The sequence below is a fragment of the Panthera tigris genome, chromosome F3, assembly GCF_018350195.1.
Source record: "Panthera tigris isolate Pti1 chromosome F3, P.tigris_Pti1_mat1.1, whole genome shotgun sequence".
Lineage (NCBI taxonomy): Eukaryota > Metazoa > Chordata > Mammalia > Carnivora > Felidae > Panthera > Panthera tigris.
In genome coordinates this window covers 7,045,664-7,058,812 of record NC_056678.1, presented here as the reverse complement: position 1 = coordinate 7,058,812, position 13,149 = coordinate 7,045,664, and the positions used below count along the sequence as shown (strand labels likewise).

The window sequence follows — 13,149 nt, the reverse complement described above, 5'->3', positions numbered from 1 at the left end:
CAGTCTGTAGACATGTTTTGTTTGAAGAGCTATGAACCAGTGTTTAACAGTGTTTTAGCTGAAAAGCCAGATACCCGGTTTAATCTCTTAAAAACTCAAAAGATTGTTTTTGTAACTCAACTTCGCATTCACACATGGCAGCAATTGCCTGGAACTGAGTAGTGGCTGCATGTTTTAGATGGTTTGTCATGGTCCCTACCAATTCTTGGTGAGTCCCTGGCATGCAGGCTGCATGTCAGTTCTGTTTATCTGCATGCATTGTTTTTTTTGTTGTTGTTGTTGAAGATAAATATTTTTCTGGAAGGGCAGGAGAGCATCGTCATTCAGGGTGTGGGCTAGGGAATTCGATTGCCCGGGTTCAGATCCTAGCTCTGCCGCTTATTAGCCACTTCTACCTTTGTGACTCTTACAAGTTACTCAGTGTCACTCAATTTCCTTTTCTATAAATTGGAGATAACAATAAACTCACCTCTTAGGGTGGATGTGGTGATTAAATGAGTTGATATATGTGAATCACATAAACCGAGTCTGGCACATAGTAAACACTGTAGGTATTAGCACTATTATTAGTCATGGCTTTAGGAAATGTGGAAAATGAAAACAAGAGAGGGCCCTGTGTTGTAAGAATATACGTCTCCAGGGGCTCCTGGTTGGCTCAGTCAGTTAAGTGCCTGAATTTGGCTCAGGTCATGGGCTCACGGTTCCTGAATTTGAGCCCCACATCCGGCTGTCTGCTGTTAGCACAGATCCTGCTTCGGATCCTCTGGCCCCCTCCCTTCCCACCCCCCCCCCCACACACACACACATACTTTCTCTCTCAAAAATAAATAAATGTAAAAAAGAGAAAGTATGTCTTCAGAGAAATAAGAGAAGTTCATTTGTTGAAGCACTGGCATCCAGCCCTCCTTGCTCATTTATGTTATTGCCTGTGCCTGTAGGAATTTGACCTTGTACCACCTGTGCAGTATGACCCTCATGGGCCCACACTTCAAATTCATTCTTGATTTGCAGTTGAGAAGCATATGCTTTTTTACCCCTTTCATCACAGATGAGAATCAGTATTCCATTTGTAAAGCATGCATGTTGATTTAAAGTTAAAATGCCCATTGTAATTACTGGTACATTTTATTTTAGGGAAACATGCAGAATTCTTGGATTACAACAGGTGAAGATTCTGGGGTGGGTGAAGCTGCCAAGAGAGGATTCTCCCATGGCGATGCGGATGTTGTCGTAGGTGCATCTGCTGGGGAAGCTGAAAAATGGAAACTGGAACTGGTGAGAATTTGAGTGCTTTTCTCTTTTGTACTATATTGTGGTAAATATATATAACATAAGCTTAACACTTTAACCATTTTAAAATTTACCATTTAACAATTTAAGTGTACAACACATTTGCATTAAATACAATGACAATGTTGTACAACCATAAACACTATCCATTTCAAGAATTTTTATCATCCCAAACAAAAACTGTTGGGACACCTCGGGTGGCTCAGTCGGTTAAACATCTGACACTTGGTTTCCGCTCAGGTCATGATCTTGTGGTTTCGTGAATTCGAGTCCTAAGTTGGGCTCTGTGCTGGCATTGAGGAATCTGTTTGGGATCCTTTCTCTCTCTCTCTCTCGCTCTTGCTCTCTCTCTCTGTCTCTCTCTTTCTCTCTCTGTCCCGCCCTGACTCATGCTTTCTCTGTCTCTCTCAGAATAAATACATAAAAAATAAAAAACAAAAAATCAAAAAACTATGTACCCATTAAATAAAACTTCCATTCTCCTCTCTCCTAACCCCTGGCAACCTCTTCTGTCTCTGTCTTTGTCTTCTGTCTCTGTCTTCTTCTCTCTCTGTCTTTATGAATTTGCCTAGTCTAGGTACCTGACATATGCAGAATCAAACAATATTGGTCCTTTTGTTTCTGGCATGTTTCATCGAGCATGTTTTCAGGGTTCATCGGCGGTGTATCATGTAGCAGAATTTCCTTTTTCAGGGTGAGTCATATTCCATTTATGTCTATACCACACTTTGTTTATCCATTCATTTGTTGATTAAAGTTTCGTTTGTTACCACCTTTTGGCTCTTGTGAATGAAGCTGAACATCAGTACACAAGTATCTGTTTTTGCCCCGACTTTCATTTCCCTTGGGTATATAACCAGAAATGGAATTGCTGGATCCTATGGTAATTCTTCACTCTTTTTTCTTTCTGCTCCTCAGACTCCATCATTTCGTCTGTCCTGTCTTCAAGTTTTCTGATTCTTTGTTCTGCTGCTCACATGTGCCCTTCCATACCTTTCGTGAATTTTTCATTTTGGTTATCGTACCTTCCAGCTCTGGGACTTTTGTTTGGTTCCTTTTATACTTTGTTTTCTTACTTTTTTAAAAGTTTTATTTTCATTCCAGTTAGTCAGCACGAAGTGCTATATTAGTTTCAGGTGTACAGTGTCTTCCTTACTGCTTGTAGTTCTTTGGACATTGGCCATGTTTCCTTTTAGCTCTTTGGGCACATTTAAGATTATTGTTTTAAATTTTTTTTCTAGTAGTCCTGGTGCCTTTAGATTTTTTTAAGGGTGGTTTCTGTAGATTTATTTGTTTGTTTGTTTGTTTGTTTGTTTATTATTTATTTATTCTATGCCTCTGAGTAGGTCATATTTTCCTGCTTCTTTGTATGCTTTTTTTTTTTTTTTTTTTTTTTTTTTTTGTGGTTGAAAACTGGACATTGGAATGAACTGTTATACTGTGATGACTCTGGAAATCCAATCCCCCATTTTCCCCATGGTTTTCTGCTTCTTTTATTGTTGAAGGTTGTATCGTCTTTTTGTTTCGAGACTTTTCCAATTTATTTTTGTAGACTGTTCCTTGTTGTGTGTGATCACTGAACTCTGTTTCGTTAGCTCATGTTCCACTAATGCTTGATAGATTTCCGTGAATGCCAGGAGCTAAAACAAGTAAGCCAACAACCACCAAAACCACATACGCCTAGAAAGCCCAGAAAGAAGAGCCACCTCTGCCAGTCTTTGTGGATTGGTTCTGTGCTGGGGCATTTCTTCCTTCAGCGTGTAGCTGGGCTTGCTCTCAGCCTAGAGATCAGCTGGAGTGAAAGCTTAAGGTCTTCTCAGGCCCGAGCGTGTATCTTCCCAGGGAAGGCTTTCTAAATTCCCTCATATACGTAGCTGGTTTTGAATGTCCTCACTTCCCAGAGTCTCAAATAATTTTATTTTCAGATCAAATGATACTTTCAAATCTTTTGATGTTGTAACAGGCCTTTCTTTTTCCTCTTGCTTGAAATCTTATTTGCATTAAATTTGATGTGCAGAATTGATTAATGATGATGAAAATGTAAAAATGACACTGTAAATGGAGGACTCCAGGGGGAGATAGGATGGATTATATAGTCCAGCTCTCGTTATCATCTCTAGGTATTATTGTTAGAGTATTCTGAGGGCTCATATGGCTCTAAACTCCCTCTCCTTTCTCAGCCCCTGACCCAAGCTTTATTCTACTATTTTGGAAAGAGTTTTTTTTTTTTTTTTAAACAAAATGAAAGATTACGTAAATTGTATTTTCTTCCCAGCTGAATAATCTATGAAACTATTTAATGCCCACAGGATAAAGACCCATCTCCCAAGCTGTCCACAGTTTGGTTCAAGCTCCCTTTCTGGACTCATTTCTGTCAGTCTCCCAAACATTACTGTAGACATACAGACCCCTCACTACTTCCTACGTCATAAACTTATTACCCACTTCCATTTATTTAAAAAAAAATTTTTTTTTTAATATTTATTTAGTTTTGGGGGAGAGAGAGAGAGAGAGAGAGAGCATGATGGGGGAGGGGGAGAGAGAGAGGGAGACACAGAATCTGAAGCAGGCTCCAGGCTCCGAGCTGTCAGCACAGAGCCCGGCACAGAGTTGTGAGATCATGACCTGAGCTGAAGTCAGACACTTAACTGACTGAGCCACCCAGGTGCCCCTACCCATTTCTGTTTGCATCACTGGCTGTGGTTTATGCAGATATCCTGACCTAAACTTTCCTCCTTAACTTCTGCCCACCGAAATACTTCCTGCCTACAAGGCTGTGTTCAGATGCCCCCTCCCGTTCTACCTTCCTTGATTACACACTTCCCCTCCTCCTTCTCCCACATTAGAATTAGTTTCTCTCTTGGGGCACCTAGGTGGCTCAGTCGGTTGTGTGTCTCACTCGATTTCAGCTCAGGTCATGATCTCACGGTTTGTGGGATCAAGTCCCATTGTTGGTCTCTGTGCTGACAGTGCGGAGCCTGCTTGGAATTCTCTGTCTCCCTCTCTTTCCGTCCCTCCCCTGCTCATGCACGTGAGCACTTGCACTCTCTCTCTCTCAAAATAAGTGAATAAACTTAAAAAAAAGAATTAATGTCTCTCTTACATCTCCTCTCAGTGTCGTGTTCACAATTGCTGTAAATTCGTTTCTTAGCCAGTCTGTGGCAAACTGCAGTCCCCATGTCTGTGTGCCCTGTGTCCTGATCCTCCTCGCTGTTTTCAAGGGTTTTGCTCTTGTACTGATCTTCTCTTGCTCTTGCATCTTTCCTCCCTCTTTACTGGGTTTTTCTCAGGAGAACATGTGCTCTACTAGCTCCCATCTTGAAGCAAGTACAAAATATACTCTCTGGATCCTGTGCTCCCTTCGAACTATCACTCAACGATTGCTCCCCTGCATACCAACACTTTCCCAAACAGTTGTCCACATTCATGTCACCACTTCTCCCCTCCTCCTGTCTCTTTAACATACGTCGGTGGAGCCGATACCTCCCGTTGGCCTCAACTTGTTCTTTTCAAGGTCATCAGTGACCTGCACCAATCAGTCCTCCTCTTCCTGAACTTTGTGGCAGCATTCTAATTATGATACGTATAATGCTCATGTCATCCCCCTTTACTTGTCTAATGGCCCAATTTCACATACGCTCAGAAAAATGCACAAAACAGGGGCGTCTGGGTGGCTCAGTTGGTTAAACATCTGACTCTCAATTTTGGCTCAGGTCACAATCTCACAGTTTGTGGGACTGAGCCCCGTGTTGGGCTATGTGCTCGCAGCTTGGGATTCTCTATCTCTCTCTCTCTCTCTCTCTCTCTCTCTGCTCCTCCCCTCCTTGCACACTCTCTCTCTCTCTTTCAAAATAAATAGATAAAAATTTTTAAAAGTGTACAAAACAAAAATGTGCAGCTTCATGATTTTGTTCTAATGAGCACCCTCTCTCTGTGCCCCCTCCTAGTCACTGCCCCATCATTCCCTTAGAGCTAATCACTATCTTGACTTATGAAAATTGCCGAAGCAAGATCTCTGGACGCTCTAGTTGATGTCTACCTGACTTTTTAAACACTGTAAAAATTGGGTCACACAGTATATAATTTTTTGTGTCTGACTTATTTTGTTTGACATTATGTTTGTTAGATTCATACACATTGTTACATGTGGCAGACATTTGTTCATTTTCAGGGTGGGTCTACTGTGTAAATACACTATAATTCATTTATCCATTCCTCAGTTGATGGGTTTTTGTGTTGTTTCCAGTTTGGGGCTATTGTAAATGTTGCTGCTATGGACTAACTCTTTCTTTCTTTCTTTCTTTCTTTCTTTCTTTCTTTCTTTCTTTCTTCCTTTCCTTTCCTTTCCTTTCCTTTCCTTTCCTTTCCTTTCTTTCCTTATTTCTATCTATACATCCATCCATCTATTTTATTTTATTTTATTTTTAAATTTTTTTTAACGTTTATTTTTGAGACAGGGAGAGACAGAGCATGAATGGGGGAGGGTCAGAGAGAGAAGGAGACACAGAATCCGAAACAGGCTCCAGGCTCTGAGCTGTTAGCACAAAGCCTGATGCGGGGCTTGAACTCACGGACCGCGAGATCATGACCTGAGCTGAAGTCGGACGCTCAACCGACTGAGCCACCCAGGCGCCTCTCCATCTATCTATTTTAGAGAGAGGGAGAGTGAGAGAGAGAGAGAGTATGAGCAGGGGAGGGACAGAGGGGGAGAGAAAGAGAATCTAACTTATTTAAAATTTTTTATTAGAGAGAGCGCGTGCAAGCAAGAGAGGGGCAGGAGAGAGAGAGAGAGAGAGAGAGAGAGAGAGAGAGAATGAGAATCTTAAGCAGGCTTCACAGTCATCACGGAGCTGGAGGCGGGGCTCGACCCCACAACCATGGCGTCATGACTTGAGCCAAAATCAAAAGTCAGATGTTCAACCGGCTGAGCCACTCAAGGCATCCCTGAACATTCTTTAAGATTGATCTATTGGCGTACATGGCACACATTTATGTCAGGTGTATATCTTGGAGTGGAATTATTGGTCTTAGGGGTATATAGCTGTTCAAACTGAGTGGTTAAGTTGAGCTTTGGGGTGGTTTTTATCAGTTCACACTTCTACAGCAGCATAGGAGTGATACCTTTGCTCCATATCCCCCCAACACGTTGTATTGTCAGTTTTTCTGGTGGGCTTGTAGTGCTATGTCCTTGTGGTTTTCACCTGCATTTCCCTGATTATGCATGAGATTAAATACTTTTCACGTACTTATTGGTGTGCTCCTCTTGTGAGGTGCGTGTTCAATACCTACTCATTATTTTGAGTTATCCGACATTGTTTTTTTGAACTTCTTTATGTATTCTGGATACAAGCCCTTTGTTGGTTCTATCTGTTGTAAATATATTTTCCCACTCTGTGGCTTGCCTTATAATTGTCTTGATAGTTTTATTTCTTTCTCTTGCTTTCTATTTTTTTCATTCCTTCCTTCATGACTAAAATTTCTTAATTTTAATGTCATCCCCTTTATTGTTTAGTGCTTTCTGTGTCCTATTTAAAAGAATGAAATCTTTTCATTTGTAACTATGTGGCTGGAACTAGAGTGTATTATGCTAAGCGAAATTAGAGAAAGACAAATACCATATGACTTCACTCATATGAGGAGTTTAAGACACAAAACAGGTGGACACAAGGGAAGGGAAGGAAAAATAATATAAAAACAGGGAGGAAAACAAAACATAAGAGACTCTTAAATATGCAGAACAAACTGAGGGTTACTGGAGAGGTTATGGGAGGGGGGGTGGGCTAAATGGGTAAGGGGCATTAAGGGATCTACTCCTGAAATCCTTGTTGCACTATATGCTAACTAACTTGGATGTAAATTTAAAAATAAAAAAAAATAAAAATAAAGTGAGTTTCTTATAGACAATTAAAAAAAAAATGTATCCCTGACCCAGATCATGAAGAACTTCTCTTAGATTTTCTTCTGGAAACTTTATAGTCTTGCTTTTAACATTTAAATCTCAATCTACCTGCAATTTAGTTTTGTATTTGATGTAGTGTGTAGGGGATCACCTTTTGCTCTTTTCCCATATAGTTGTCTACACACACACACACACACACATTAACCACTTGTTGAAGACAGTCCTTTGTCTGAATCTTTGTCATAAATCAGGTGTACATAGATGTCTGGGCTCTGTTTTTTATTTCCTTGTTCTTTGTGCTACAACCATCCTCTCCTCTCTTGATTGTTACAGCTCTCTATCTGTTAGGGTAGGTATATCTACCTATTAGACTACTTACCACATCTTCCAACGTTGTACTTTGTCCCCAAAAATGTCTTACTTCTGGCCTTTTGTACTTCCAAATACATTTTAGAATTAATTTGTCAAAGTCCAAAAAGCCATTATGAGGTTTTGATTGAGATTGTCTATTTAAAATTTTTTTTTAATGTTTATTTATCTTTGAGAGAGAGACAGACAGAGTGCAAGCTGGGGGTAGGTAAAGAGAGAGAGAGACACAGAATCCAAAGTGGGCTCCAGGCTCTGAGCTGGCAGCACAGAGCCCGACATGGGGCTTGAACTCAGGAATGGCAAGGTCATGACCTGAGCTGAAGTCAGATGCTTGACCGACTGAGCCACCCAGGCATCCCTTGATTGAGATTGTCTTTAAGCTATAAGTCACTTGGGAGAAAAGATATCTTTATGATATTATATCATCTAATCCATTCAACTTATGTATTACTCTATTTATATAGGACATCTTTAATTTTTGTCAATAACCTTTTACAGTTTTTTTTCTTTTTTAAAAAGTTATTTTATTTATTTTGAGAGAGACAGAGAGTGCAAGTGGGGGAGGGGCAGAGAGAGAGAGAGAGAGAGAGAGAGGGAGAGAGATTGAGAATCCCAAACAGGCTCCCCACTGTCAGCATGGAGCTCGATGGTTTTGAACTCACAAAACCATGAGATCATGACCTGAGCCAAAACCAAGAGTTGGACACTTAACTGACTGAGCCACCCAGGCTCCCCACCCCCCAGGATCATTTTTAATGTTATTTTTCTCCCCAGTTATCTATTCAGTTATAAAATTCTGTCAATTTCGGTTTTATATAGCTCCGTATTAAATTCTTTCTTTTCTCTTCTTACTGTTTGATTACTCTTGTTTGTGTGTATATCTCTTCCTGATGTAATTGTAATGCACTTCTTCATTGGTCTTTGTTTTCCCACACTTCAGAGTGACTTAAGAATCAAATCTGATAGAGTTTTCAGTGTCCACCCAATGCCTCTACTACATGGAGACTACACGAGTTGTCTGGGTAAAGGTCTTGCATATTTATTCTTCTCGTGGCACATTCTCACCTGTTCCACCCATCTCTATCCATTCTTCCGCCTCGCATTTTATTTGTAGGGATACAGATCTGCTTACCACCCAGATATTCAGCATGTTTTCTCTCTGTGCCTTTTGCTCTGTTGGAAATTAATCCTTTAAGTGTTAGCACTTCCTCCATGAAGTCTTCTCTACCCCTCTTAAGCTGAATTACAAGTTCCCACCTCTGTGATATCAGTTTACCTTCTGTATGCCTCACTGGAGTGAATTATGTATAAATGAAATTGTCCATGTGTTTTTCTTTTTCTTGTTTTTAATTTATATTTTTTAGAGAGTGAGTATGAGCATGCATGAGTGGGGGAAGGGCAGAGGGAGAGAGAGAAAAAAGAAAGAAAGAAAAGAAAAGAAGAAACGAAGAAAGGAAGAATCTTAAGCAGGCTCCATGCTCAGCACGGACCCTAACACGGGGCTCGATCTCCTGATCCTGGGATCATTACCTGAGCCAAAATCAAAAGTCAGATGCTCAACCTACTGAGCCACCCAGGCACCCCCATCCATGTGTTTTCTATCCTGTACTAGATGATTAGCTCCTTAAGGTTAAAGGCATCTTCATGTTAGGTACCCCCAAAAATGTTTGCTGAACGAGAGAATAGTGGGACACCAACAGACCCTTGTAGCCAGTCTATTAGTTTGGTCTGTCATTTATTGTGATTCATAACTTTGCTTTTATCATTCATACAACACACATTTATTGTTATGTCTATATGCAGCAATCACAGTGGGGGATTCTAGTAAGATCTGATCCTTGCCCTCACAGACCTTACAGGTTATAATCGGTTTTTCCCAGAGTCACACTTTTGTTTATTTATGTATTCATTCTCAGTCACACTTTTAAAAGTAAGACCTGATGGATGCATTTTTGAAAAAAAAAATTGGGGGGGGGGTGGCAGTGATACCCATTTTATGACTCGATAGTTCTTTGCAGGTATATAGTCAATAAAATACAAAATTTGGGGTGGACTAGGGAAAATGTTTTTTAATTTTTAAAAATTTTCATCCTGGGTAAAAGGAAAAAAAATTGAGTTTAATATGAATAATTAAACCTTGTTTGTAAAGCACGGGACATAGAGAAAATGTACATTTTTGTTTTTTAAAGGAGAGGCTGAAACTTACTTATGAAGAAAAGACTGAAGTCCTAGAATCTCAATTGAAATTTTTAAGGTAAAGTATCATTGTCCATTTAAAATAATCATATCAAAAGCATAATGATCTTTCAAATATATTTGAATGTTTGCTGACCTGCCAGTCTTACTCAATATAAGAATTACTTGATGACATTTTATGTGTATATAAGAAATATCCTCAGGTTATTAAAGGATAAGGGGGCATAAAATTGTTAAGGCCTTTTCCAAATCACATGTCAAAGAACTATGAGCTGAATTACAAATTTTATGCCTTCATCGGTTATAAAAATATTTGTGTTTTCTTATACAAATAAGAAACACTAGCTGCTCTGATAGAAACCATGCTTTTAAAATAAAATACTGAAAATAAAGCATTCTTCTAGTTTTAAAATTACATGAAAGTATTTTTTTCTCTATAGGTATTTGTATCTAATTTTTAAAATTGTAACAATAATAGTTTGAGTATTTTTCTATACGTGATGAATAAGAGAACGTCTCCACCCCCTTCTCCATGGGGGATGCGTTCCAAGACCCCCAGTGGATGCCTGAAACTGGTCAGTACTGAACTCTGTACATATTGTTTTTTTTCTGTACGTACATACCTGCGATAAAGTTTAATTTAGTAAGAGATTAGGCACAGTAAGAGATTAACAGCAATAACTCATAATAAAATAGAACAGCCATAACAGTACACTGTAATAACAGTTAAGCGAATGTGGTCTTTCAAAATATCTTATTGTCCTTCTTGTGATGATGTGAGATCTAAAATGCCTGTGCGATGCAATGAAGGGGGTGAAGGATGTAGGTGTTGTGAAACAGCCTAGGCTACTACTGACCTTCTGATGATCTGTCCAGAGGATCATCTGCTCTGGACCTCGGTTGACGGTGGGAAACTAAGCTGTGGAAAGTGAAACTGTGGATAAGAGAGAGACTGTTTTTTTTTTTTTATTATTATTTATTTATTTTTGAGAGGCAGAGAGAGACAGAATGTGAGTCAGGGAGGGGCAGAGAGAGAGGGAGACACAGAATCCAAAGCAGGCTCCAGGCTCTGAGCTGTCAGCACAGAGCGGGGCTCGAGCTCACGGACCGCGAGATCATGACCTGAGCTGAAGTCAGACACTTAACCATCTGAGCCACCCAGGTGCCCTTAGACTTCTTTATATATAATAAGTTTTCATGTAATTTTTGACATGTTTTTTTAAAAAAATCCCAATAAAACTTATATATGATAGATTAACCATCAGTGATTTATTATGTGTTATGTGTAGAAAAAGTAATAGGAATTGATTTTTTTGTGCATTACAGCTTATTTTAAATAGCAGTAATGAAATGTATTTCAATCAAAATTTAAAATACTTTTTATAATTTTAATAAGTCTAATTTTAAATAAAATTTAAGATTTTCAGGCCATGTATTGTTTGGAGATGTAAGTAGAGTGATACTAAGAACCAGAGCTCCTGGCTTTTAAGCACACTATCATTCATTTATTTTAATACGCTTTTATGTGTATTAAACCTTTAAACCTTATCCTGATCTCTATGTATATACCTATTTCTATAGATATTTTTTTTTCATGAAGAAACCTAATATTTTTTAAATGGCCTAATTTTTGCATTCTTGCTTTTTATCTTGCTTTATTATATTTTGATGTCTAGTGTATTGAGTCTTCAGTTTTAAAAAAATTCTTAACATTTATTTATTTATTTTGAGAGAGAGAGAGAGAGAATGTGAGCAGGGGAATGGCAGAGAGAGAGAGGGGGACAGAGGATCTGAAGCAGGCTCTGTGCTGAGAGCAGAGAGCCCAATGTGGGGCTTGAACCCAAGAACTGCGAGATGATGTCCTGAGCTGAAGTCAAGACACTTAACTGACTGAGCCACCCAGGCACCCCAAGTCTCCCTCCAGTGTTTAAATTAATATACTTCTAGGTTACTATACTATGGAAATGTGACTTCTGTTGTTTCATTCAGAAGTCAAATATGCCATAGTTAATTACATTAAAATACTACTTTGTAATGACTTTATTCCCTGCATCTTTGTTTTGTTTGTTTTTTTTTTTTTTTTTGTCTTTTCCTTTAGTGTAACTTAAGAGTACTTAAAGAGGCATTTTCTTTCAGAAAGAGATAAAACCACCACTCTCAGAAACTCTACCTTTTTGGTACCTATTTCTTTTTCTTTTTTGGCATTTCAAGTAATCAAATCTACCTGAGTGTTTTGAATCTGAAACTGACAGAAAGAGTAATGCAGACCCTTTGACTTTGGAATGTGCTTCCAAAGTTATTTTTATAAAGCCTTTTGAAAGTCAGACTTTTTCTACATGGAACTTAAACAGAAAACTACGTGTGTTGGAAAGAGTATCTTGGGCATGGGACAAAATCAGCTCCCCCCCCCCCCCCCATCCAGAGATGAGGTAGCGTGTGACAGCCAGGTGTCTTGATTATTGGCTTCCCCTCTGTGACAGCAAGTTAAGGCAGCTACAGCTCCCTGAATTTAATAGAAACTGACAACAGAGAGTTGACACAGACAGAGATCACGTGCCTGCTTTCAGGAGTCCAAGTACTTAAGGGCTATTTTCTCCTTTGTAACCTAGGAAGTGGGGTTTTTTTGTTTTGTTTCGTGTTTTGTTTTGTTTTGTTTTTTTATACAGTGGGAAAGTCAGTTCTCCAAGTTGATTTTGCCAAAGCTTTATGAGAAGGGGTGGGGGTAGGAATACAACCCATACATTTTATTCTTAAAACAGTCAGCTTGGAGCAAAACCTTTTCCAGGAACTATCTCATATATTAAAACAAACAAAGTAACCACACACACACACACACACACACACACACACACACACACACACATTTCCTCTGTCCTTTCTTTATCGGGCTGCATATTTCCAGTTAATAGCTTCTACTTACAAGTCTTATGACTGGTAAATTCTATATAACTTCTTTCTGAAAGACGAGAGGAGCCCACTTTCTTTTGAAATAGCTCTTTATAGAACTTTGTGGTTAGATAATTGTTTTTAAGTTCTTTTTTTTCCTCCTAAGGAAGAACGGGCAATAATAAATTACTCATGGACAAAATCCATGAGCTTTATGTAATCTTTTGAGGTACTCTACAAATTTCAAGGGTTAACACTTGGAATAGGGTATTTCTCTCAATACAAGGATGTTTTGTTATATTGCCTTGCCTCTTTATTAATAAAGAGAAACTGTTGAGGATTTGTATTCGCAGTTTTACTTTTGGTTTGTGGGTAATATAATGCCATGGAGATGGGATCCTTTGAAATGAGAGCCAGTATCAAGAGGTAGACTAATCTGTGTTAAAATCTTAAAAGAACTTTGGTTAATTACTTAATATATTCAAGCCTCATTTTATCCGAAGTGTCAA

General features: G+C 38.9%; 1 protein-coding gene across 11 annotated transcripts in view; it reads left to right on the top strand.

The window, feature by feature from the left end:
- SDCCAG8 (SHH signaling and ciliogenesis regulator SDCCAG8) overlaps window positions 1-13,149 on the top strand; it is a 251,378-nt gene that overhangs the window by 42,780 nt on the left and 195,449 nt on the right. For all 11 annotated transcript variants that reach the window (XM_042976936.1, XM_042976940.1, XM_042976937.1 and 8 more), the window contains 2 exons: window positions 1,135-1,275; window positions 9,748-9,812. In XM_042976936.1, the coding sequence (XP_042832870.1) occupies window positions 1,135-1,275; window positions 9,748-9,812 (206 nt within the window). The remainder of the gene's footprint in view (window positions 1-1,134; window positions 1,276-9,747; window positions 9,813-13,149) is intronic.